The sequence below is a fragment of the Theobroma cacao genome, chromosome 2 (assembly GCF_053813885.1).
Source record: "Theobroma cacao isolate CCN51 chromosome 2, ASM5381388v1, whole genome shotgun sequence".
Classification (NCBI taxonomy): Eukaryota; Viridiplantae; Streptophyta; class Magnoliopsida; order Malvales; family Malvaceae; genus Theobroma; species Theobroma cacao.
Genome location: NC_142640.1, coordinates 6,813,295 through 6,838,536, shown reverse-complemented (window position 1 = coordinate 6,838,536; position 25,242 = coordinate 6,813,295). Strand labels below are relative to the sequence as shown.

The 25,242-nt window shown below is 33.0% G+C and overlaps 6 protein-coding genes across 6 annotated transcripts; 1 reads left to right on the top strand and 5 right to left on the bottom strand.

Moving 5' to 3' along the window:
* Nucleotides 1-1,927: 1,927 nt before the first annotated feature.
* Nucleotides 1,928-3,970, top strand: LOC18608227 (uncharacterized). The gene is made up of 2 exons (XM_018116145.2): nucleotides 1,928-2,276; nucleotides 2,368-3,970. Exon 2 carries the CDS (start codon nucleotides 2,468-2,470, stop codon nucleotides 3,689-3,691), a length of 1,224 nt encoding a protein of 407 aa, XP_017971634.1. The 5' UTR covers nucleotides 1,928-2,276; nucleotides 2,368-2,467; the 3' UTR covers nucleotides 3,692-3,970.
* A 2,939-nt stretch (nucleotides 3,971-6,909) lies between these two features.
* On the bottom strand, nucleotides 6,910-7,642 carry LOC18608225 (uncharacterized). The gene has a single exon (XM_007042806.3). The coding sequence runs from the start codon at nucleotides 7,550-7,552 to the stop codon at nucleotides 7,178-7,180; it is 375 nt and encodes a 124-aa protein (XP_007042868.1). The 5' UTR covers nucleotides 7,553-7,642; the 3' UTR covers nucleotides 6,910-7,177.
* A 4,767-nt stretch (nucleotides 7,643-12,409) lies between these two features.
* Nucleotides 12,410-13,150, bottom strand: LOC148763968 (uncharacterized). The gene has a single exon (XM_088803639.1). The coding sequence runs from the start codon at nucleotides 13,096-13,098 to the stop codon at nucleotides 12,685-12,687; it is 414 nt and encodes a 137-aa protein (XP_088659765.1). The 5' UTR covers nucleotides 13,099-13,150; the 3' UTR covers nucleotides 12,410-12,684.
* Nucleotides 13,151-14,979: 1,829 nt separating this feature from the next.
* On the bottom strand, nucleotides 14,980-15,729 carry LOC148763967 (uncharacterized). Its single transcript, XM_088803641.1, has one exon. It carries the CDS (start codon nucleotides 15,662-15,664, stop codon nucleotides 15,299-15,301), a length of 366 nt encoding a protein of 121 aa, XP_088659767.1. The 5' UTR covers nucleotides 15,665-15,729; the 3' UTR covers nucleotides 14,980-15,298.
* A 1,537-nt stretch (nucleotides 15,730-17,266) lies between these two features.
* LOC148763966 (uncharacterized) lies at nucleotides 17,267-17,984 on the bottom strand. The gene has a single exon (XM_088803640.1). It carries the CDS (start codon nucleotides 17,925-17,927, stop codon nucleotides 17,553-17,555), a length of 375 nt encoding a protein of 124 aa, XP_088659766.1. The 5' UTR covers nucleotides 17,928-17,984; the 3' UTR covers nucleotides 17,267-17,552.
* A 4,778-nt stretch (nucleotides 17,985-22,762) lies between these two features.
* LOC18608220 (uncharacterized) lies at nucleotides 22,763-23,128 on the bottom strand. Its single transcript, XM_007042801.2, has one exon. It carries the CDS (start codon nucleotides 23,126-23,128, stop codon nucleotides 22,763-22,765), a length of 366 nt encoding a protein of 121 aa, XP_007042863.2.
* Between the last annotated feature and the right edge of the window lie 2,114 nt (nucleotides 23,129-25,242).

Sequence of the window (25,242 nt, the reverse complement as noted above, 5' to 3'; positions counted from 1 at the left end):
TATGTAATAAATGGGTTATAGGTTATATAGGAATAAAGATGATAAGATTAATTAATCTTATGGTGGGTTAAACAAGTTTGAACAATTAAGACATGATTTATTTGTGTTTTAACTGAATTGATACAATTAGGTGATGTTTAGTATCGTACAATGTAATGTGATTACTGTGATTGCAATCAATCTGAATGCAAAGAAGATAACAGTGTTTGGTATATAAGCAAATAAATGATTAAAATGAAGGAAAAAATAACATTACAATATTTGTTTTATAAGTACTTTGCTAAGATGTAATGTCAATTTTCAAAATTATTTTTATTTATTAAAATGTAAGTTTAATATACTTATATTTTTTTATGATTAATTTGTTATTTTTATATAATATTATCTCTTAAATATCATATATTTTATTTTTATTTCATATTATAATCTTATATTTTTATTTTTTAATATAATTTTTTATATTATCTATTTTATTTTAATTTTTTTAAAAAATAATATAAATTTTATTGATCGTTACCATCCACCATCTAACAAAGAATGGCTATTTAGAGTAACAAACAGACATCTCTCAAAATCTATATACAAAAAAATTATAACATTGCAAAATACCTTTAATAAAGTAACAAAATTGAAGATTAAAAATATTTTTAATAACATTGTAAAGTGCAAATGCAATCTAATTGCATTGATTTTGAGTGACGTTTGGTATTTTATAATGTAATGTGATTATAGGTAATGTAATTATAAATAATGTGATTGTAGAAAAAATAACATTACAGTATTTGATATATAAGCAAAATAATGATTAAAATGCAGAGAAAATAACATTGTAGCGCTTGGTTTACAAGTACTTTATTGAGAATGTAATGTTAATTTTTAAAATTACCCCTATTTATTAAAATGCAAGTTTAATATACTTATATTTTTTATTATTAATTTTTATATAGTATCATCTCTTAAATATATTTTTAATGTCATATATTTTATTTTCATTTCTTGTTATAATCTTATATATTTTATTTTTATTTTTTAATATAATTTTTTATATTTATATATTTTATTTTAATTTCTTTTACCTATATTATATAAATTTAAATTTCATATATTTTATTTGATTTTAATTTCTAATTCTTATATTATATATTTTATTTTAATATTTTTTATTTTAATTATAACTTTACAAAATATTTTTAATAAAGAACTAAAGTTAAAAGGTAAAAATATCTTTAATAGCATTGTAAAGTGTAATGTAATATGATTGTATTAATTTTAGACTGTAATCACATTACATCAATTAGCTGTAATATGATTGTATTGCAATTTTACATTACAGTACTTTATTGTAAAACAAACATTGTAATGTAATTTAACTAAACACATTATAAGAAATATACTCTCACTTTCCTCATACCAAATGCTACCTTTGAATGCAATTACATTACATTCATTGATTATAATGTAATAGCATTGTAATCTTACATTATTTGTTATAAAATAAATACTATAACATAATTTAATTAGACACATTACAAGAACTACGTTTTCACTTTTTTTATACCAAATGTTACTTTAATATAAAAAAATGATTATCTTAAATCTAAACTCAATTAAATCCATATCGTATTTGTGTTTATATAAATTTGTCGTATTTGTCTACAAAATTATTGACAAAAACATTTATCCATCTAATTAAAGAGAAAATTTTAGACCCCGGTAGAGTTGCAAATGCCTAGAAAAACAAACACTGTCTAAAAAGAGTGAAAAAAAAAAGCCAACAACGCTAGTGCTCCCACACGGAATGAAAACCAACATTAATAATTAAGCAAAAATTAGGGTCTAAAGAGAGGATGACTCACAAATCATCAATCCAGATATTCCTTTTTACGTGTAATTTACTTTTCCCCTGTATATAAGCATCTCTGTCTTTCTCCACCGCACACAAAACCAAAGAGAAAAACACTTCTCTTCTTTCTCTCTCCCTCATCCCTGTTCCTCCTGGACATAAGTTCTTCTCTCAATTTTGGTTCGGGTTGGTTGGGTTTCAGAGGATCCATGATAACAAAACGTATGTCTGGGTCATTCGGAACCTGCATTGATCTGATCTGATATTGGTAAAGAGAGAAGAAAACACACATATACCAGCAGAGGGAGAGAAGAGGGGATTCCACAAGTAGAATAACCATGGAGACAGAGAGGCTTAGGTCATTGTTTCTCCTCTGGTGCAGAAGTCGAACCACACGTGTTGCTCTTGTGGGTGGCAACCACACCGCTGCTAGGTTTTGCACTCGCTAAAAAACCGTCCTGTCTCCGCTGTTTTGGTTTTTGTCTCTTTTTTTCTCCTTTCACCAATCTCTTGGTTTTTTCCAGCGACCTTTGGCCATCAGAGGCACCCTTTAGCCGAATTTGGCGAAATTAGCGGAATTAAGCTCTTTTGACTTCGTTCCAAATACAGATCCGGTCATTTGACATGGAAATGGGAGGTGGGTATCGACCCCAAAGTCATAGAATTTCATTAAACGCTGATACCCTTTTGGTTATTAAGCTTCCGGATCTAAGGTTCCTGCTTGTTTTGTCACGCTCGCTGTTTTTAGCGACGGTGATTGTCACATTGCCTTGGATTAGGTCCGTTCTAACGGGACCTTCAGGTTCGGTTTTTAATACCATCGATTATCACCAAAATTCTGGTTCTATCAATTTGGAGTACTGGAATTTGCTTTGGCAAGATTTTGCTGACGAGGGTCTCATTAGAAAAGGCGATAAAGCTCTTATTTTGAACTCTGCCATCCAAGGCGTGGCTGATGGAGGTTCCATGTTCGTGAACGATAATGAGATTGATTTGGTGGTGGAACCTGATTTGGAACGACAAAGTTCCTTACCAGATGAGGGGTTTGATTTTGTGTTCGTGTTTGGCTCTCTGGATTCCAAGTTTGTTGATCGTGTTGTGAAGATTGGTGGTGTTATTGCTATGCAATTGGGTGATGACATCTCAAGCTATTATCAAAAGCAGTCAGACTATAGAATTGTGTATCTTAAGAAATATAGTTCAACCATCTTGGCAATGAGGAAACTTGGTTCAAACAACCATTTGTTGGATTCTTCAGCAAAGCGAAGGCTTTGTCAGCTGACATTGGAGGCTAGGAAAGCGGCATTGAAAGGTTTAGAAGATGTTTTGTTTGAGCCACCTAGAAGAGCTTTGGCTAAATCACATGCGTACTTGAGGAAAATGAATTTTCTTCCTGATTTGTTAGGGGATTCTCTTGAGCACTATCCCCGTCGAGTTTTCATTAACGTGGGGTCTTCTGAGGATAAGAATGTTGTGATGAAATGGTTTGATAAAAATTATCCAAAGAGGAATCAAGAATTTGAGTTTTACAGTTTGGAAATGGGATTGTCTGGAGGAGAGGGAAGAAGAGTGAGTCCTCGAATTGATGTTTCGGATTGGTTGATGAAAAATGCAAGAGAAGAAGAGTATGTTGTCATGAAGGCAGAAGCAGATGCGGTGGAAGAGATGATAGCGAGGAGGGCAATCAGTTTGGTGGATGAACTGTTTTTGGAGTGCGACAACCAATGGCAAGATGGAGGGAAGAAGAATAAGAAAAAGAAGAAGAGCAAGAGGGCTTATTGGGAATGCTTAGCTCTGTACGGAAGGCTGAGGGATGAGGGAGTTGCAGTACATCAATGGTGGGATTGAGAAATAAGGCAGGCATATATCCCCCATGCTCTATCTTTCTTGGTGATGTTTATTCTATAATGTGTCCTATGGTTTTCGTGTTTAGAGTCCATGTGGGGGAGTCTACATGTGATTTCTCCAAATAAAAGCATTTTATTGCTTAGTAGTCTGGCTTGATGACGTGTATGCCTTTGGTGTTATTATTTCTTTACCTAGGTGTTGCTGTTGATTGTCAAATCCTTTTGGTGTTTCTTTTTTGTTTTATAAGAATGAAGATGCACTGTGCAAAACTGCAAAGAATTAAGTAGTCTTTTCTTCTTCTTTATGAGATTTCAAGTGTTCTCCATATCTAAAAATTGTTTGGTACTAGAATAAGATCACATGTTTTCCCTAGTCTTTTCTTTTCTTTTTCTAATCCCGGATGCTTCATTGTCCGGTCCACTCCTGAATGGCAGGCATAAAATATGATATCATGATTCGAGCGGATTAAACAAATCTTCCTTCATTCGAGAAATTTGATGAATAAAATTTGACTGTGTTGGCAAGAAAGTAAGCAGCAGTCAACCGTTTTAGACACAGAAAAACTGGGTGCACTCATTAATTGTTTGGCCAATAATGTCACTCTTTGATTGCTAAACAACAGACTTGAAAATAATGAAATGTAGCCAAACCCCAAGGACTGGACTGGAAATTCAATGGCAGAAGCAAAGGACAGAGGTGAAAGGATTGGGTAGCCATTGACATGCGTCCGGTAAAAGTGAATCTTCGCCTGTCGGTGCGGGCAAAATTTAGTTGCTAGGCAGACATGTGCGTTGTCCCTTGACCCAGAGAAATTAGAGAGCGTACCAGCATCAGATAACCTTATCCCATCCTTTAACTTATTCGGCCAATTATCGACATTTGGACGTAACGGCCACTGCCTATAATGTCCTACGCCTTCATTCAAATTTCATACATTTGACTGTAACTTCACCTCTTCAAATTACAAAGACACAGCAATTATCCGGGTTACTCGTTGTGCGGTAATGGCCGAATAATGGAAAAACTTTCCATTAGCCATAATACTAATACTAATAATAATAATATAAGTTGGTTAAAAGGAAGAAAAAGTTGTACTACTATTATGAGCAGAATATTGCTTTGGTTTTTTATATGTTCTTTTTTTTTTGTTTACTTTAAAAAAGTGGAATAACAATCAATTACTCTTGCCAAGATTAACAATTCATTAACAGAAGATGTAAATAATAAAATAAACACAATATAAAAACGTACAAGCATTTGGATTCTCATTCCCGTACATATGGAGCTACAAAGAGAGTAGAAACAGGGCCATGTTAATACGTTGCTAAGAGAATTAACTAGACAATACAGTAATCCTGGTCTCCTGTATTTGATCCTAGCAAGCAAAAGAGCAGCCAAAGCTTCCACCAGAGATATCAGAAAAAGGAAACCAGAATTGAAGGAACCAATCCACTGAGAGGCCTACACCTTTCAACAATTTTATTTAGTTACTATAAACTAACTGCACGCATCAGTAGTTCAGTACTCAATACTAATAGCTTACCACCTGCATCAGCTGCTAATTATTCTTATATATGGATAGCGTTTTTAATTCAAGGGGTATTGTTGGGTAAAGCTGGTGGAGCAGAGAAGAATGGAAACGAGGGAAAGCCTGGGGGAACATTTCCTGGAATTGCAGGCAACCTGTACTCCGGGTAGGGTCCGTTATATGGAGGAAACTGGAAGCCACGAAAGGGAGGCAAATTAGGAAATTCTGGTGATGTTCCCTGCAAAAGTCGCCGAGCCCCTAGAGCTACGTCGATGCCTGAAAAAGACAATGCGATAAAGAAAGCTAAAATAAGGATATGGGAATTGGCCATCACTGGACTCAAAAGGGATTCTTATAAAAGGAGAGTGACTTAGATATGTGGATATTAATCAAATGAAAGCAAGATGGCCTTGAAGTGAGTAGCTAAGGAACCAGATTGGGTTTTTATAGTTGTTAGAAAGTGTTAAGCGAGTTAAATGAAAGAAGTTGGCCTCTGAGTTTGGTGAGTTTGCTTCCATGAATGGCCAGTAATTCTTCGACAAAAGTTGAGTCGAACGAAGAAAGTGAAGCGGTTTCCTCATTTACTGAAGTTTTTAATAGCTTGAAATATTGTTGTATTAACTTCTTTAGGTTAACGTAGGTAGTTGGTTAGATTCAGCGATGTGTAACATTTTCCTTTTGCAATGTTGAGGTCAACTGCCACTTTGCTTTTGCATTAATATGTTGCAATATATGGTTGGATGTCTTTTTCGATGTGTCTTAATTACCATGATCAAACAATCGACATTAATAGAAACTAGGATCATCCATGCATAGCTGCCACGAATCTCACAAGCATGATCAGCGATGGTGGTTATGAGGTCTCCAGACATTAATCTATGGGACAATGCTTTTATGAACAACATTACTTGAACCGATCCAACTTTAACTGGACCAATCCGAATTTAGTTGAACTACTGGAACGTTGTTAAAGCATCTTTCAGAACATGTTGAATCAGTACGGGAATGGTGTGGAACTACATGTCTCAACTCACCATGTACTTGACACTGGCATCATCCTTGCCTAAACATTACATTGATTCCTGTTTTTACAATTAGTTTTACTCGTTTTCGATTATCTTTTACTACTTACTAGGTTACTACACATTAACTATCTCGTAATTGAAACCTTAAACTGATCTGCAACTTTGAATCGGTAATTTTTACAAACAATGTGAAATAAAGACGGGGTGGTTTAAGGGTATAGTTTTTTTTTTTCCCTGTCTCTGGCTCTGTTGATTCACAACTGAGAACTGAGCCAGGCATATAAGTCTTCAAATAAACATTGTCAGTTCACACCTTTTTTTATGCTTGCAGTTGCAGCTGACTATTATCAAGAACTAGAAGCCATGGTATTAACTTCATATCAATATTTTGAGTTTCAAAAAAAGATATTCATATCAATTTGGATCAGTTATGTTTTAAAAAGGGTCATATTGCACAGAGCCGGGGAATCATTTTTCCACTGTTTCCAATGGTGTTTCTCCAACCGGGTAGATTTTTATGTTAACCAATAAACATTTTCCCTCTCCAAATGATCTTTTCTTTACTATTCTCGTATAAAATGCAGTCCGATGTCAAAAACATGTGTAATATACCATAACTATAAGGACACAAACATGTCATTCAAGAGGATTACGGAAATTAAAAGGAGAGAGAAGAACATAATCCGAACTACATTTTATTTAATACAGGAGTAACTCAAGCACTGCCATTAATAGAAGAAAACCCCCACACTGACACTACTTTCACATTAAACCACATGGAAAAAGAAGAAATCCTTAAAACCACACCTCCCAAGATACAAGAAAACAAGTATAAAACTATAAATCAGAGAGACATGCAACTGTATATCAAATCAAACCATTCGTATATATGGGTACAAACTTTATTCAATGCTGGATGTGAAATGAACAAACTCATGGGCTAGAGGGTGCGGGAGGTGGGGACAAGAAAGGAATAGAGGGAATCGTGGTTGGGATTGTGGGGATTGAAGGCATGCTTGGCAATGGAGGCAGAGTCACCTTTGGGACAGAAGGCAAGTTTGCCAAGCTAGGAAGTGGAGGAAGTGTTCCAAGATTTGGCAAAGATGGTTGAGTAGTTGGCAAGGTTGGAAGTGTGGGCTGTGGCAGACTGGGGATAGAAGGGAATGATGGCAGTCCTGCTCCAGGCAGAGTTGGTATTGGAGTCAAAGGTGGCAATTGCTGAAGCTTTCGAGCTGCCAGGCTAACCTCGACGTTCGAAAATGACAATGCAATGAAGAAAGCCAAAAGGAAACATTTTGAAGAGGCCATTTTGCTGCAAGCAAAGTTCAAGACCTTACAAGAATTGAACCAGGTGGGCTGTATGTGGTAAGACAATAATGTTTAGTTGAGGAGTTTAACTAAGTATTGAATGGGGAAAACAGGGGGCTAGTCTTGAGGTATATATAGGAAGAGCAGCATGAATTGTTAATTAAGAAAATCTTGAAGTACACCTTATATTTTTTTTCTTTTTTAAATTTGTTCTCCTAGTTAGTTCACTTTCTCACCATTTTCATTGACAAATAGAACATTTGTTGGTTGACTGCTTTTTGTGGTTGGCTATAAGAGTTAAATAACTACACATTATAATAAGTAATTTAATCGAATTAGGATATCAAACTTACTTGATCTAATTGGTGGGTAATCTAATCTCAGTTCAAAACCATTTCAGAAGCCACAATGACAGCCATTCGTGTCCAGTAATCTTTGCAGCATCAGGATTAATAATTTATGCAAATACTAGTTGGCTGCAGCTGCTTTCCAGGAGAAGCTACATTGGCGCAAATGAAGGGTTGAAGAATGTTTCTTTCTTGTGATTAGGTACTTTTGATTGAAAAATGGAGCAGCTATATATTCAATTCCATACTAGTCTGTAACCATTTCATGAATTTTTTGGCCAAAATAATGCCATTCCATAATTTAATGTAAGCTGCATGTACATTTTGCCTCACAAATACTCCTTAGTATGGTTCCAGAGTTGTTTTAAGCCTCAAGCAGTGAATCAAATGCAAATCCATGGTGGACATCATGTCAATTGTTAAAATATATACTCACTAGCTTTGATTCCTTTGCGATACATGGGACATCATAAATTATTAATTTTTAATATAGATAATTAATAATTCTAAAATTATAATTAAAAAAGTATTGTATGAAATATATGCGAGGAGAGAAAAAAAGAGAAATGTATGGAAAAGAAATGTTTCAAGACTGCCCTTAAAGCTTGAATGTGTTATCTTTAAATAATGGTATTTGTGACTTTAGGCAACATCAATTCATAAAGCCAAATCTTAAATATTTGCTAAAAAAAAAAGAAAAAAAAGAATTTAAAAATTTTATTTAAATGCAAAAGTTGATTTTCTTTTAATGGAGATAGAAATTTGACTTGACAATGGCTTTTATCCTTTATAAAGAATTAAAACTTATTAAGTTGACGACATTAAGCTTTGATAAAGTTAACATTTTTTTTCCTATTTTATTTGTTGAGGTTTTGCGTATTTCATTGATACAACATATTTAAATTTCAAATATTATAAAAGAAAGATAAGAAAGATAATTTGCATTATATATATATATAATATTTTGAATTTAAAATAATTTAAAAAGATTTGATCTTCTATTATATTTTGATTATGGTAATTTGCATAACTTTAGACATTTTTCTACATAAAATTTGATGCTTTTGAATTTATAGTAATCTAGGAAAATTTTGATCTTCTCTTGTATTTTGAATATGTTAATTTGCAAAATTTTAAGCATTTTCTTGCATAAAAATTTGGTTTTCTATTGGAAAAGTGAGTTGAGAGATGATTTTTGTCTATTTTTAAACTAGGATAAAGTATATAGGCGGGTTGAAATATTTTGATAAATAATTTATGTAATTTTTGAAATATTTTGATAACTGAGTAATTGATTAAATAGAGTTATTTAGTAAGATATGTTTGGTTCACAGAATAGAATAAAATAAGAATAAAATAACTATTCCACGAAAATAAAATAAGAGATAAATAATTATTATAAAATTTAGTTCATTAGAATGTAATAATACAGGAATTGCTATTATGATTTATTCTAATACTGGATTAGCAAGAATAACTTCAAAAATAATTAAGGAATAAAGTGTTAAATGACAAAAATATCTTTGATTCTAATATTTAATTATTTTATTTCTAAAATATTAAAAATTTATAATTAAAATTTTAAATATTTTTTTATAATTAAAATTTTAATTTAATTTTAAAAAATAAAGTATTAATTTTTAGCTTTTTTTTTTGTTTTTCCATTTTAGTATTTTCATTTTTTTGTTTTTTCTTTCTTCTCACCGACCGACCACCAAAGATGTGGTCGGCATAATGGAGTGTCAATTTGGAGCTTCTTGTGGTCGAATCTAGCTGTTAGAGCATTGTATCAGCATTTCCTGTGACTAGAACTAGCTAAAGAGCACTAGATCGACACTTCTTGCAATTGAATATGGTGAGAGAACGCCAATCAGTGTTTCCTACAAACATCATGGAGCCACCATCGTCTTTCGTTGAAGGATTTCAGAGAGAAAAGGAAAGAGGTAAAAGATGGATAAAGAGAAAAAAATTTAAGTTATGATGGTAATTTCTAAATTTATTTAAAGGTAATTTTGTCTAATAAAATTTTTAACCTATTCCCTATACTTGGAATAGTTATTACTAAGGTCTCTTAGTAATGGCTGTGCAAGTTTCTTTAGGAATGGTCATTTCGATTAATAGCAATTCCTGTGAAACAAACAAGTTATTAAAGGGAACGACTATTTCATTCCCCCAACAAGCACATTGTAAATTTTAGACATTATTCTAGATGTTAGATAAATTATCCATGTAGGTTTTTATGTTAGCATATTTTATCCGATAAATTTATATCTTGTATTATATATATATATATATATATATACAGTATTTTGCTAATTAAAATGTTATGATTAACTAGTTTCTTAGAATTTTTTTGTGCATCCAAATCATGACATGTTGCTTCCTTGTATAATTTAAGGGCGTGTTTGGTTTGCAGGAAGAAATAGAGTGGGAATGGAACTAAGACAGAAATTACTATGTGAATTATTCTTATATTTGGTTGGTAAGAATAGTTTTAGGAATAACTCAGGACTAAGTGCTAAATGACAAAAATACTATTTATTATAATTTTTAATTTTTAAGTTAAAATATTTATAATAAAAACATTAAATTTATTATTTTATTCTTTATTTTTAAAATATTAGAATATAAAAAAATTTTAATTAAAATTTTAATTTAATTTTTAAGTTTAGAATATTAACTTTTTATAATTTAAAATTAAAACTTAAACCTTTTTATTATAAATTCATTTTAACTTTTTCTTTTTTCATTTTAAATTTTAAATTCATTTTAATTTAGTAAGAGAAGGAGAGAGGTAGTTGAGTAGAGAGAGAAAAAAATTGTAAAAAATAAATAAATTATATTTTATATAATAGAAAATTCTTTAAATTAATAAAGGATATTTTTGTTCATCAATGTTTTTACTCTATTTATTACTCCTTGGAACAGCCAATACTAGGGGACCTTGGTATTAACTATTAAAGAAGGATTAAGAATAGAGGGGGGTGGTTATTTCATTCCCCTAATCAAACATGTTGTAAATTTTTTAACATGTTAAAATGAATCATTGAAGTACAAATCAATGGTTACTAACAGGATAAGATTCGGCTTATTAAAAGCTTTTATTTAATTTTTTTAGTGAGAAACTTTTTTTGATTGATAAATAAATTAACATTCCCATCTATTGACCTACTTATTCCATGTAGTTGTTATAGGAAGATTTACTCTACTCTGTTTAAATTTTTCTTACCGTTATTATATTTCTTTTGGGTAAAATACTCTATCATTTTTAATTTTTAATTATAATTACATATAAATCTATTAATTTACAAATTGGACATTCCGATCCAAATAACCAAACAACGTTAATATTTAAATTGAAACATCTAAAATGTTTTTTTCTTTTTTTAGGTCGATTGATAATAATCCCTATCCTGACCAGCCACCCCATGGCTAGATCTGACTCAGATTGGATTGGATTTCTTTGGGAGCACCAGACCACCAAGATCGGTGTTTTCCAGGGAGCATTGGATCTGTGCTCCTTGGGAAGCACAGATGAATAGTCCTCCCAAGGAGCACCCAACAAAGGGAGGGAGATTTGGCCAGAGTCGGATCTGCACTCCTCGACCAAAGCCAAATCTGATGCTTTAGCTGGGAAGGGGATAGGCTTTTTTTAATAAAAAAAATAAAAAATAAAAAATTATAGTTTATATAATGTGATAATTTTTAAAATTAATGATGAATAAAATTATCTTTTCAATATTATTATACCATCAAACTAACAAAAATATTAATGGTGGACTAATGACTGGGCTTTTGTGTCCAACAGAAAATATTTTTTTAGAGCAAATTGTCTATTTTAAAAACTAATAGACCTACGTAGAATTACGATTAAAAGTTAGAGAGGTCAATGTATTTTACCATTTTCTTTTTGTTTGTTTAAGTTGTTGGAATTATGGGTGAGCAAATCATTGATTCTGTCTGTCATAGACAGAAAAGCAAATGGATTGAAATTTTTTGAAAAATTTGATCGAATTAATAGAACCGAACCAACCAAAGACTACAATTGTTTGGTCACTTTGGTTATGGACCAAAAGAACAAAAATTCTGTTACTTTAGTCTTTTGTAAATTATAATATTGAAATTTATAAATTTTATCTATAATTATAAAATATACAAATAATATAAACATAAATAAATTAATACAAATCAACTTAAACAAAAAAATATTAAACATACATAAATTATAACATTCAACATTAACAAATATATATATTTTTATCTTTAAAAAAAACACACACATATATCTAATCTTAAGTTCGGGTTTTTGGTCGATTTGGTTTGAAATTTTTGTTACCTAAAAATTGACCAAATAAATTGATAAAACTAAAATTTTTGAACCAAAATTTCAATTGGACCAAATTGTTTTACTTGAATTTTATTTAGTCGATCAGGTCAATCAATCTAATCCATTTTTACTCATCCTTAAATAGAATCCTTAGAAGGTAAAAAAAAAACACAACAAAGAATGTAATAGGATAAGGAAGAAACTCCACGCGTTGCTATAAATGAAAATACATAAAAAAAAAAGAGCAAACACTACAATCAAATTGGCCTTAATTGGGTTTTCTTTATTTTGGAAAATAACTTAAAAGCAACACCCTTTACCAACAAGAAAGCCTAAAGTAGAGAATGTAAGGACAGTCCTTTCTTATGAACAAAACATGAACCGTACTATAGTAGGAATCAAACTGCACGCATAGTAGCACAAACTTCTTCAAACTACAGAACATGAAATGGTCGAACTCAAGGGCTATAGGGGGTGGGAGGTGGAGACAGGAAAGGAAAAGAGGGAATTGCAGTCGGGATTGTGGGGATGAAAGGCAGGCTTGGTAATGGAGGCAGAGTTACCTTTGGGGCATTAGGCAAGTTGGGCAAGCTAGGGAGTGGCGGAAACGTGGCAGGGTTAGGCAAAGATGGTTGAGTAGTCGGCCAGGTTGGAAGTGCGGGCAGTGGTGGCAAAGTTGGCATAGGAGGCACAGGTGGCAATTGCTGAAGACGCCGAGCTGCAAGGCTAACATCCATGCTTGAAAATGAGAATATTGCAATGAAGAAAGCTAAACTGAAAAAGTTGGGAGAGGCCATTTTGCAGTAAGCGAAGGTTGAGGTAAGATTAATGGAGTACTGATCAGAATGAGGAATTGAGTTGGGGTTTTGCATGGGGAAAACCAAGGCTGGTCTTGGGTATTTATAGCCATTCGAAAACCTTGAAGGACCCTTTTTCTTCTATTCTCGTGGTTAGCTTACCTTTTCATCCATCTTTCACTGACAAAAACTACATTTGTTGGTTCTGTGCTAAATAAGTTTAATATACATGAATTACAAATAGTGATTCAATGGAATTAGGATATCCAACACCTAGTTGATCGAATTGGTCCGTTATCTAATTTTAGTCTAAAAGCCACCTCAGTGAGATCACAAGCTTTCTTACTCATTAATTATGTCCAACCATCTTGAACCATAAATTAACTATTTAACTATTGCTTTTTGCTAATCCTAGAGTGGTGAATTAATGCACCCAACGAACCTTGGTTTTGCCTTAAATTAGGTGGTGCTTTAAGCAAACCCCACCTACTAATTGTTGTACAATATATAAATTGACTGTACATATGTTTGAAGAATAGAAATTCCCTACACTCATTGTGCCCCCATTGATACCCAATGTCCGTTTTTATGCCAAGTCTTCTGTCTCTTTTATTGGATGATAAAGCATTAATAAAATCCCTTGCAAGATTTTCTTTACCGTTGGCTGCCCTACTTCTTTGGTATTCATGGATTTACTCATGATTACTATGTAATCAATAGAATTCCCTTTCTCACCTATGTGCACACACCTAACAAGGGATTTTATTTTATTTTTAAGAAGTTGTGTTAACAGCGGCATAAGTGATATGCAAAAAATAGAACAGCCTTTGTTTAACTTATTTCATCATTTATTAATGCTATAATATCTAATAAAAGAAATAGATCACTTGGCATAAAAATAAGCATGGGGCACAATAAGGGTAGGGGATTTCTATTCATGAATTAGGAGTTGCAATAAACTGCGTCTCATTATTGCTCTTATTGCTATAATCACCTCATTACTTCTCTGGTATTGTGTTACTCATGAACTCAAGAGAAGTGGATTTTTTTTTCTTGTTATATACAATCTTACATTACATAGTGACAAGTAATCATTTCTTATCTCACGTTTTCAGTCTTAAGACTCAAATTTGAAGTTCTAAATTTTAATTACTATTTGAATAGGAAGGTGGAAAAAAACAAAGATAATTATTCCAAAGTTGCACAAAGGTGTGATCATTTTGAGGCACCAACTTCTCTATCATGATGTGTCGATTAGATTAAGATTGAATTGTAATTCAATCTCCTCTATAATGAGGTAAAGATCAATGGTTTATTAGGACTTTATAATAGGTTTATAGCTCTTATAATGTCATTGTACATCTTAATTATTCTTTTAAAGGTCCTTGCCCTGCCTTTTTATTTCTGTTTGTCAATATTGTACAGGTTAGGTTGTTGCTGGCCAATTTTTTGTAAGCCAGCCCTAGGTAGGATCCTGGGCTGATTTTATTGCCAGGTCCCCTCCTCTTCTGTGTAAATGGGATCTTCCCTTTTGATATGAAATTATTCATATTTATCTTTCCAAAAAAATTATTCTTTTAAAGGTCAATGGTTTATTTTTATCTTTATTTTTTACTTTTGCTTTATATTAATTTTGTAAACAAAAAAAATAATAATAAGAACCTAAACCAAATAAAGCTTAACTTGTTGAGGATTTAGAGGTTTAAAAATAAAAACCCAATAGAAATTCAATGCTAATGGACCTTATTATGATCGAAGTTGGGCATACATTGCCACCAATTTACAAATATTACCCAATAACGGAAATAGTTGTGGGATTGTATAGGCCAAATAGGTTGGGCTTGCCTTAGATGCTCTTCAATTACTCCTTTTTTTATGCCATGCAATGCAATGCAATGGTGTACATTCTAGCAGTTGCAAACTTGCAACCCCATATCTTGGTCATACTTTGGAGGATTGCAAGAAGAAAACAATAAAAGTAGATGACAAACATCAATAAACTCTTACAATAAGGACACACAGAATCATAATTCATAAAGTGATTTCTGATCGTACAGTACACCAATACAGCAAACTCCCAGTGTTTGCAAAGACAAGTATTGTGGAAAAGGCCAAACAATAAAATGAAAAAAAAAGAAGCACCATCAAAGGGCTAAAATTAAAGCCACTATGTTTGCCTGGTAATACAAGAACAATGTTCAAAAAGGCCTAGACCACACCAGAGCAGACGCACATGGTCCAAATGGTGGTTTCAAGGAGCACAAACTGGACAACTTCAAGGGCTAGTTTTTGCAGGTGGTGGGGAGAAGAATGGGACGGATGGAATGGTAGTTGGTACAGTGGGGACTAAAGGCAAGCTAGGCAGAGGTGGCAGGGCGACTTTTGGCGCTGTGGGGATGGTAGGCAGTGGAGGTAGAGTGCCAGGCTTGGGTAGAGATGGTAGAGTAGTCGGCAATGTAGGGATAGTCGGCTGTGGGAGATTTGGAATTGATGGCAACGGTGGCAATGTTGCACCAGGCAAAGTCGGCATTGGTGGCAAAGGTGGCAGCTGGAGAAGATGGCGAGCAGCTTGGCCAACATTGATGCTTGAAAATGACAAAGCCATGAAGAACGCTAAAATAAAGCAATTGAAAGAGGCCATTCGAGAGATTTGAAAATAAGCAGCTTGCTTTTTTATTTAAAAAAAAAAAGAGGAAAGAAGTATTCTGTTAGTAGTTTGAGTGAGGAAAGCAAGGCCTGGCGTAGGGTTTATATAGCCTGGCAGCAGGGAGCATCGACCCTCAGGTGGTGATAGTTGACCATAAATAAATTGGAAAAGAAAAAGGCTAGTAATTTTAAATGTGTTGTTAGTTCATCTTCTCATTGACGTTGGATGTAAACTTGGTCAAATGGAGTTGTCGTTGGCAGATAAGCTATCTAAAGTACTGATGTCAGCCCACTTATATCAAATATGTCAAATATTTTGAACTCGGCCAAACAGCCCAGGTTACGAAAGTTTCCCTTAACTGGTGGGTTGTCTAACAGGATCTCAGGGTTGTTGGGCCTTTGAATCTGCGATTGGCATTGGGCTGCAAACAATCAAACAAAGTTGGAACTACAAAGCCAGTTCTCATTTTTCTTTTCATGCCTTTGGGATGGGATTCATTGGAGAACGAATTAGTAGGTCATTAACCATGGAACTCTCATCGTGATTTCGAATATATCTTTGCTTAATATGCATCATATCATGCATGTAAAGCTGAAGAAATCCTTTACAAGAGCAAAAAAATGTCTCTGGTTTTCTGATTGTTCCTGCATCACTCTGCAATGTTTTTGGATACACTCAAAAGCATTTCCTAGAGCCAGACTTTCTAGTTTTAGCATGTAAGAGTAAACATCGAAATAAATTTTACAGAAACGCAAGAGTATTTGTTAAGGATCAAGAATTAAACAAGCAGCATTAATTAATATCAGGAGTGGTTTCTTCGGATTAATTTTCTACAAACTATTGTCCAGATTAGATTAAGACCTGCTGACAATAATGTGCTAAAGTATCTCCTAGACCCTGAGTGTTCTACGATTCTTTGAGGAATGGCACCTGATTTTGGCGCCTTGTTTGTCTTACTTCTGTTTAATGCTTTATGGGTTTTATATGCTCGTGATGATCCTGTTTTGATGAGGGTAATAGTTTGATTAGGAGAGATTCTTGGTATAATTAATGTATGGGGTTTTTACTTCAGTTGATTTTCTGGTTCGCATGACTTGCAGACTCTAGTCTACTTTGTGTATCGTTTTTGATGCATCAATCAAGTGTTGGCTGAGTATATATACATATACATACATATATATATATATATATATATATATATCATAGAATTCATCAAAAGCTGATGCTCTTTACTATAGTTTCCTAGATAATGCATTGTTCGAAGTAGGGAAGTAGCTTTTCCAAGTAATTAAATCTTGTACCATCGTTAGTTGTTTTACCATTGGCCTCGCAAATTCCTTCCGCCCTCCGTTCATATAATCTAATGTACGATTCTGTATTATATTTTAAGCTCAGGCATCAAGCTCTATATAGGTCCCGTCTCTGATCTCTCCATTACCTTACCTATATTTATCTTATCCCTGCTAAACTTGTCAACTGACAGCTGTTAATAATGGTTAATTTCTTTTTTAGAAACAGGGTTGGGGATATCAAAAGGGGAGTAACAAAAAGGAGTCATACTGTCAGAGGAAGGCGTGGCAAGAGAAAAGAAGAAACTGGAACAGAACATAAATAAATAATCCCATAATAAGTAATCACGTATCAAAGTACACCAAATAATGGGAAATAAACTCCCATTTTGTATATATAAATAAGTGGTGAAGAAAGAACACACACTACTCAAAATGAAAATCAACAGACACAAACGGCTGAAAGCCTCTACGATCTCCGTATATAGAGAAACCAAACGTATAACTAGCTATATGCTACGACCATAACGCATGAAAGCCAATCCAGTACCCTGAGTCCAGACCTTTTCTGTGAAGAGACAGAAAAGGAATTCTCATGGACTGGAAGGAGCGGGTGGTGGGGAGAGGAATGGAAGAGAGGGAATTGCAGTTGGGATTGTGGGGATTGAGGGCATGCTTGGTAGCGGAGGCATAGTGGCCCTTGGTATGGTAGGCAAAGTGGGCAAGGTAGGCATGCTAGGAAGCGGAGGTAGCGCGACAGGCCTTGGTAGAGATGGTTGAGTAGTTGGCAATGTTGGTATTGTTGGCTGTGGCAGATTTGGAATTGATGACAATGGTGGCAGTCCAGTTCTTGGCAAAGTTGGCATTGGAGGCAATTGCAGAAGATGACGGGCGGCTAGGCCAACGTCCATGCTTGCAAATGACAAAGCCAGGAAAAAGGTCAGGAAGAAGTAATTGAAAGAAGCCATTTCTGATGTTCCTTTTGAGAATTGAAACAAGAGAAATTTCTTTTGGTTGGGGGTGAGGAAAACTATACCTGATTGGGGGCTTATATAACAGCAATGCATATGGCTTTGGCCTGTCCAGTTGGTGAGTTTGGGTTAAGGATGTCATATATGGTTGGGAAAAAGTGGAAGCCTATTTTCTATATCTTGTTAGCTTAACTCCTAATCCATCTTCTACCGAGATATTGTCAAATGTAGTAGGTGTATGCAGATACTACAGTCACCAAAGTGATCACACACGTATATCAAATATTGACTGAGTCCAATGTTCCTCTTGAGTTAAAACTTTAGTATGGGTTCTGATTGGTAGGTTGGTTGTCCGATATCGAGTACTTTGGGAAGTCATTAAAGTTACTCCACAACAGCAATGTAGAGTGGGAACTGCATTACAATGCATGCACGTTCGGTTGATGAGATGAACTAGCACCTTCAGGTTCCTCTTTGTTTAACAAAGAACAAACTTGTTCTAAGGGACTTTTGGTTGATCGAAGTTGTTGAGAAGCTATATTTTATTTTGTAATAACTTACATGAACTTTCCTTAAATTGGGATGGGCACCAATATCACTTCTAATTTGTGCAATATAAACCAAATTACTAAAATGACTACTTCTTTTTCTTGGATAAACAAATAAAGTTTATCATTATCATTAATCATTGACTATATATAAAGCCGAATTGCAAAAGTGCAAATAGTAAATGATATAATACATATTTAACAATTTATTAAATAACTAGTTTATTTTTAAATAATGATATTTTTATTAAATTAAAATATCAATTAATTTTGTATTTATTTTTTTATTAAATTAATTATTGACTAATATTAATTTTATCTATTTCCTTATTAATCTTGAAATCTTTCTCAAGTAACTATTCTTAATAAAATTTAAATTTAGTATATAAACTATTATTAACGGAGGTACCTTTCTCTGTTCTTCAATCAAACTAGTAGTGAAAGGAAAGAAAATGACCTTTTCTTATCCATAAATCCAATCTATACTAAGCAGAAGAAGAGACCCAAAAAAACCAGCCCACATAATCAAGTCCACAAATTGCATCTCGGCTTGCTTCCCGAAGCTTTTGATGGTATTGACGAGAACATTCTCAGTGCCCTTTGAAATGAACATATTATATTAAATCCCATTGAAATCATTTTCTGTGCCTTAGAAAATTACAATAACGATAATATATTCATTCACGAGATTTTCTACATGCATAGCTAGAGTCTTAATGATTTATTAATAATGATGTCTAACATCTTAAAGAATTTGTTTTATATGTTAACTTGTAAAAAGACAGATGGTCTACACGTATCATTTCGATGTAGGAAGGCTACGGAACCCGTTAAATCTTACACGGTGTAATGATCAATTGTATTTGCAATAAAATACTAGCCGCTGGAGTACTTGATTTGGATTTTTCCATTCAGGATTTTGATGAAAACATGCTTACCAAGTCGAATAATTAAGGATAAATGTTTAAAATGGAATTAAATATTTAGATTTTTTTAATTAAAGGTTAAATATTTCAATTGTAACAATTAAGAGTTAAATATTTTTTATTTTTTACAATTAAAGATTAAGTTGACAAGTAGATGGAGCATCCATCATACATAACAAAAAATAACGTTGAAAATGTAGTTATTACATGTCATGTTGAAAATTTAATTGTTACACATTATATTGAAAAGTTTAGTTGTTACATACTATACTGAAAATTTAATTATTTCACGTCATGTTGAAAAATGTAGTTGTTACACATTATATTAAAAATTTAGTTATAACATGTTATGTTGAAAATTTAGTTATTACACATTATAATAAAAAAATTGTTACATGTCACTATAATTTGAACTATTTTATCTTAATAGAAAAAACTTTTTGATAAAATTACTCTTTCGTATCTTATCTTTCTAAGTCAACGTCCACATCATGTGTGTCCTATACGTGTCAGACACTTCTCATCTTAAATCTTAATCGTAAAAACTAAAAATGTTTGATCTTTAATTGTTACAATTTAAACATTTAACCCTAAATTCACCAAAACCAAAAATTTTGATCTCAAATTGAACATTTAATCAATAATTAAAGACAAGGAGGATAGGCCTAATCAATCTCGTTAATTTATTGCACAGCTCCTGCGAAGTGTGGTTTTCTTAAATCCCTGTTTTTTATCATGCGGGTCCATATTTCCAGTGTTGTGCAAGATTGGTCCTAACTAGTTGTGTGCTATGTGTTTTTCATTTCTCATCTACTTGGCACAGTTAAGCTCATATTTTTTTGTGATTTTTGTCTTAAGAAATCGAAGGGAGTATCAGTATAGAAAGATGGAAGCAAGATTTTGGGCAAAAGAAAGGGGTATAATTGAAGCTATATATTTATCCTATCCTATCATTGATCAATTAAGCTGAAACAGCATCATATAGAGGACCCTCATCACGCATACATAGGCGCATAACACTCCTCGCAGTTCTAGGCATTACATATATAAGCTGATAATATTACATGTATCATCCACTCACACAAATTCACAAAACCATCATCTACAACAGCATTCCATGTTACATCAGACTTTATCGAACACCAAACACCATGAGAGTGAGAGGTTTATTACTATGAAGTACACAGTTGCATAAAGGAGCGTATCAAAGCTCAAGGGCTAGTGGTGGAGTGAGGTGGAGAAAAGAAGGGGATGGGAAGGTCCTTGGGCAGGCTATGGATGGTAGGCAATGTGGGTTGAGGCAAGTCAGGGATATGTGGCAGGGGAGGCAGTTCGGGCATTTTAGGCACTTCTGGTTCTGGCAGAGTTGGGAAATCAGGTTTTGGCAAGGTTGGGATCTCGGGTAACGGTGGCAGCTCGGGCTTGGGCAACGTAGGCAATTCAGGCTTCGGAAGCTCGGGCTTGGATAATGTTGTTTCTTGCAGATTCCGTGCCTCTGCTGAGAACGTATGCCCACTCAATGATAACAAAGCATTAACCAACAACGTTAGTAGAACAAAGGATGGGATCTGGTTATAAGCCATGATTTGAGTTTGGGACTTGGTGTCGGGAGAAGGAGCTTGGACTGCGTACTTGGATGCAAGAAGAAGCTATGTTTGTGGGTATTTATATACAAGGGACGTGGTGAATTGGCAGATGATGCAAGGTCGATTTGTGGAAAGCGTCTCATTGTTAGTTCAACTTCCCATCTGCATCGTGGTTTAGATAAGTTAAATAACAAAAGAATTGTATACTAATAACGTCTGAGTTCATTTTTTTTAATACTAGTTTAGCTTTATATAACTGCATGACTTAATGATGGAGTTGTCTCCTTTTCTGGTTTTGGTCCTTGGCCGTTACTAGATGGCAAACCGGAGTGCCCAAGGCATGGAAGCTCAGTTTCAGTTGATATTATACACATGTTAAAAGTTCTACCACAGTAGAATTTTAATTTTTAAATTTCTGAATTTAACTGGGAGAAAATGGGGAAAATTAACAGCAAGTCAAATTTTTCAAATGTTTTTTTTCCCAATCAACAAACTATACGCTAATTTGCAATTTGGACCACAAACCCAAGACTTTATTAGCCCATTAAGTCCATAATCAACACAATTAAGATCCAAATAGAATAAAGTCTAAAAAGCTTTGAACTGGAAATTAGAGTAATCAATAATGACTTAATCTAAATTATTTTTTAAATTTTAAATAAATTACTCCAGACAAAATAGAGGGTCTACAATTTCTCTTTTTTACACATTTGTATAATAAGCAACTTTGAACTTACTCTCTCCCTCTCAAATTCTCTCCTACTTAGCATGCTGTCGTCTAATTCTTCACCTTGTTTCATCATTTTTCTATTCTCTACACTTTGTTCCATCAACCCCAACCACAGTAATCAATGCTTCAGGAGACTACAATTTGCTTCCGCCTCCCTATATATACATTCTTTTTATTTGGTTGCAACACTGCCTTTCTTCCTATGACAAAAGAACCGCTCTACATAACCCAAACACAAATTTGCTTCGTCAACTTCAAAATGCCATCAAGCAAGTCTAATCGTCGTTGTCCTTCGCTTTATGGAGTGGCAGATCCTCCTCTTCAAGGTCGGTGACGAGGTGGATGGCTCTGGCTCCACCTCCACCATGGTGTGTCTGGACTGCTGAGCATAATGTTTGTGGTTCTAGATTCTCTTGTTGTTGGTAAGACGAAGCGCAAGGGTGTGAGAAGAATTAGTGCTGGATTTTTTTTTTTTTTTTGGCCAGACATGAATTTTATTTAATCACTTTTAGTTTATTTTTTAAAATATAAATTTTCATTTTCTTTTTGTCTTCTATTTTTAATGCAAATTACTTTTGGTAATTACTATATAAGACAAAAATAACCATGTGGCATGCAATGTTTCTGACACGTATGTATTGTTATGTTTATGTTAAATTTTCATTAGCGAATCCATCTGTGTATTGACTTAAGATTAACAATGTGATAAATTTTAAATGTTTAAAATTGAAAGTTAAAAACACACAATCATTTAAGATTCAAAATATAATTATATCGCACTCGAACATTTAACTTATTAGTTGGTGCATAATCCACTACTTTAAGAATAAAATTTAAATCCTTCCTCTCTCAATTATAAAAAAAAAAATATAATTATGTCGTTATACAAATAAACCGAAACAAATGATAATTCCCAATAATACAAATTACAAAATGAAGAAATAAAATAGTACTAAATAAATGGCTTCCACTATGGAACGTGGGTATTGATGATGACAGAACAAATCAAGGGTTTTTTTTTTTTTATGCTTTTCAAAAAAAATCAAGGGCATTTGGTAGCTGGAGGTGGGGCAAGGAATGGGATAGAGGGAATTGTGGGGATTGAGGGCATCCTAGGCAAGGGAGGCCGGGTAACCTTTGGAGCAGTAGGCATGGTTGGCAAGCTAGGAAGTGGAAGTAGAGATCCGGGCTTAGGCAAAGATGGTTGTGTTGTGGGCAACGTTGGAATTGCAGGCTGTGGCAGGGTTGGCAGAGATGGCAATGGTGGCAGTGTTGCTGTAGGCAGAGTCGGGATTTGAGGCGAAGATGGTAGCTGTTGAAGACGACGGCAAGCTGCTAGCGCAGCCTCAAAGCTTGAGAATGACAAAGCAATGAAGAAAGCTATGATGAAACTCTTGTAAGAGGCCATCACCGAATCGTGCTTGTTTCAGGATATAAAAAAATGATTAAACAAAGAGTTTTGCAGAGGTTTGAGCGGTGAAACTAAGAACTGGGATTGGGGTTTTATAGCTTAAGCTTGGCGGTGTTTATTCTTTGAAAATTTAAAATCCCTTAACAGTTTGGAACTTGTTAGTTCACCGTCTCTTTCATCCTTGAGAAAAATGTCAAGTGCAGTTGTGGTGGGCGGAATGGGTTAAGGGATTAATGGCATTTTCATCTTTTCCTAATGTCATGGTTTCAAAAAAAAAATTTTCTCTTCATTGAAGTGTTTTCTTGCTTTCTCTCTTGGTTAGAGGAAGAACTGGAGAAAGAATGAGAGAATGGGATGAGGAGAGATCAAACATGGGAGAGACAGAGAGAGTAATGAAGATGAGCAAAGAGAGAAAAAAAAATAAATATAAATTTGTAATTTGTAATTTTTTTATTGATTAAACAGATTAAATAAACATAAATTGTCTTTTCTCTCTTATTTTTTTTCTCTATCTTGTTGCCCATGTTTTTAGCTTTTAATTATTTATTTTATTTATTTATTTTTAATTTATGCATTAATTCAAATTTATAAAATTAGTTAAAAAATTATAAGAATAAAAAAATAATTAATTAAAAATTAATTTTATAATTTTCTATTTATCCAATTTTTATTATTTGAGTTTTTATTTTTTTTATAATGTTATTACTTTTATACAAAAATCAGAAACTTTGACGTAAGTTTTTAATTTCCTTTCTTTTTATCTCATTTGATTTGTTTATTCAAATTTTTATTATTTAGATTCTTTATTATTTTTATTTTTATAACAATATTGTTTCCATTGTTTTTTTTTTCACAATTTTTAGAAAATGGGCTGCTTATTGTCACTATTAGAAAAGAAGCTCCACTAACATTGAATGTTAAGATCGCTGAAATTTTAATAACTTATCATGTATTTTACATGTTATTAAGTTATATATTGCAACCTGCATTCATAATTCTTAAAATAAATTACCACTTAAACAATTATGTAATTTTTGACTTTCTTTTATATATATTGCAATTGACAAATAACTTCATAATTATTTATATAAAAAAATCACTATATAATTATTAAAATATAAATATTTTTAAACAAATATTATTTTACTTATATCACACGAGTGCATTGCATGTGCATATTCTAATATAACTAGTTTTTGTCTAATTTGTTTCCCCTATCAAGCAACTATTTTTTTCCTAAACGAGAAAATAAATCAACTTAATTCCATGTAAAAAAACAGTTGCAAGAGTAATCTTAGGTGGAGAGGGTAAAAGTTTTGAATTGCAGTGAAATGACAAGTTTCGGATAGTTTATAACAGTACAGTACCAAAGCAACAAAAGATTGAATCAATTCAATTTGACTTTGTGTAGCAGGGGAGGATGGATAATGGATCTATTTTTACTCTTTTTCAGTGACATAGCTTTGTTGATTGGCATTAACTATTGATTGATTACACCCATACTGTTACTGTTGGGGTGTGAACAATTGAAGCCAACGACAAAGATGCTGCACCAGCTTCACCAGTGTCATGCGGATTCCTCTCAATGGCATAGCCAATTAGCCACAACATATTAAACTAGATTTACAAAGCCTTTTTTTTTTTTGGCTTTAATTAGGGAAAAATAAATAAGGTTTCCAATATGATAATTCGGTTATTTGATAGTGAATTTAAAACCTTTCAAGTTCGCCTTATAGGAAATAGAATGTAAAAAATCCGAAAAATTAACAACAAAAATGAACTCTATTATGTATTTTCAAATTTAAATATCTCGCTCTATATTCATCAAAATAAATTTAATAAAAGAAAAAAATATGTAAACTTTGTTAAAAAATTAATTTTACATCAAAGTTTTTTTCTTCTAAAACAAATTATGATGTTTTTTTAAAAAAACTTTCATAAAAGAGTATTTAAATACTTGATTTAGTAATTAATATATGAACCGTTACCATAAAAATAAGCTAGAATCTCTTTCCTTCAAATAAATAATAATAATAATAAAACTAAAAAAAAAATCTTTGTATTGTAACATTTAAAATGAAATTCCCAGCTTCTAGGGCCTACGGGCCTTA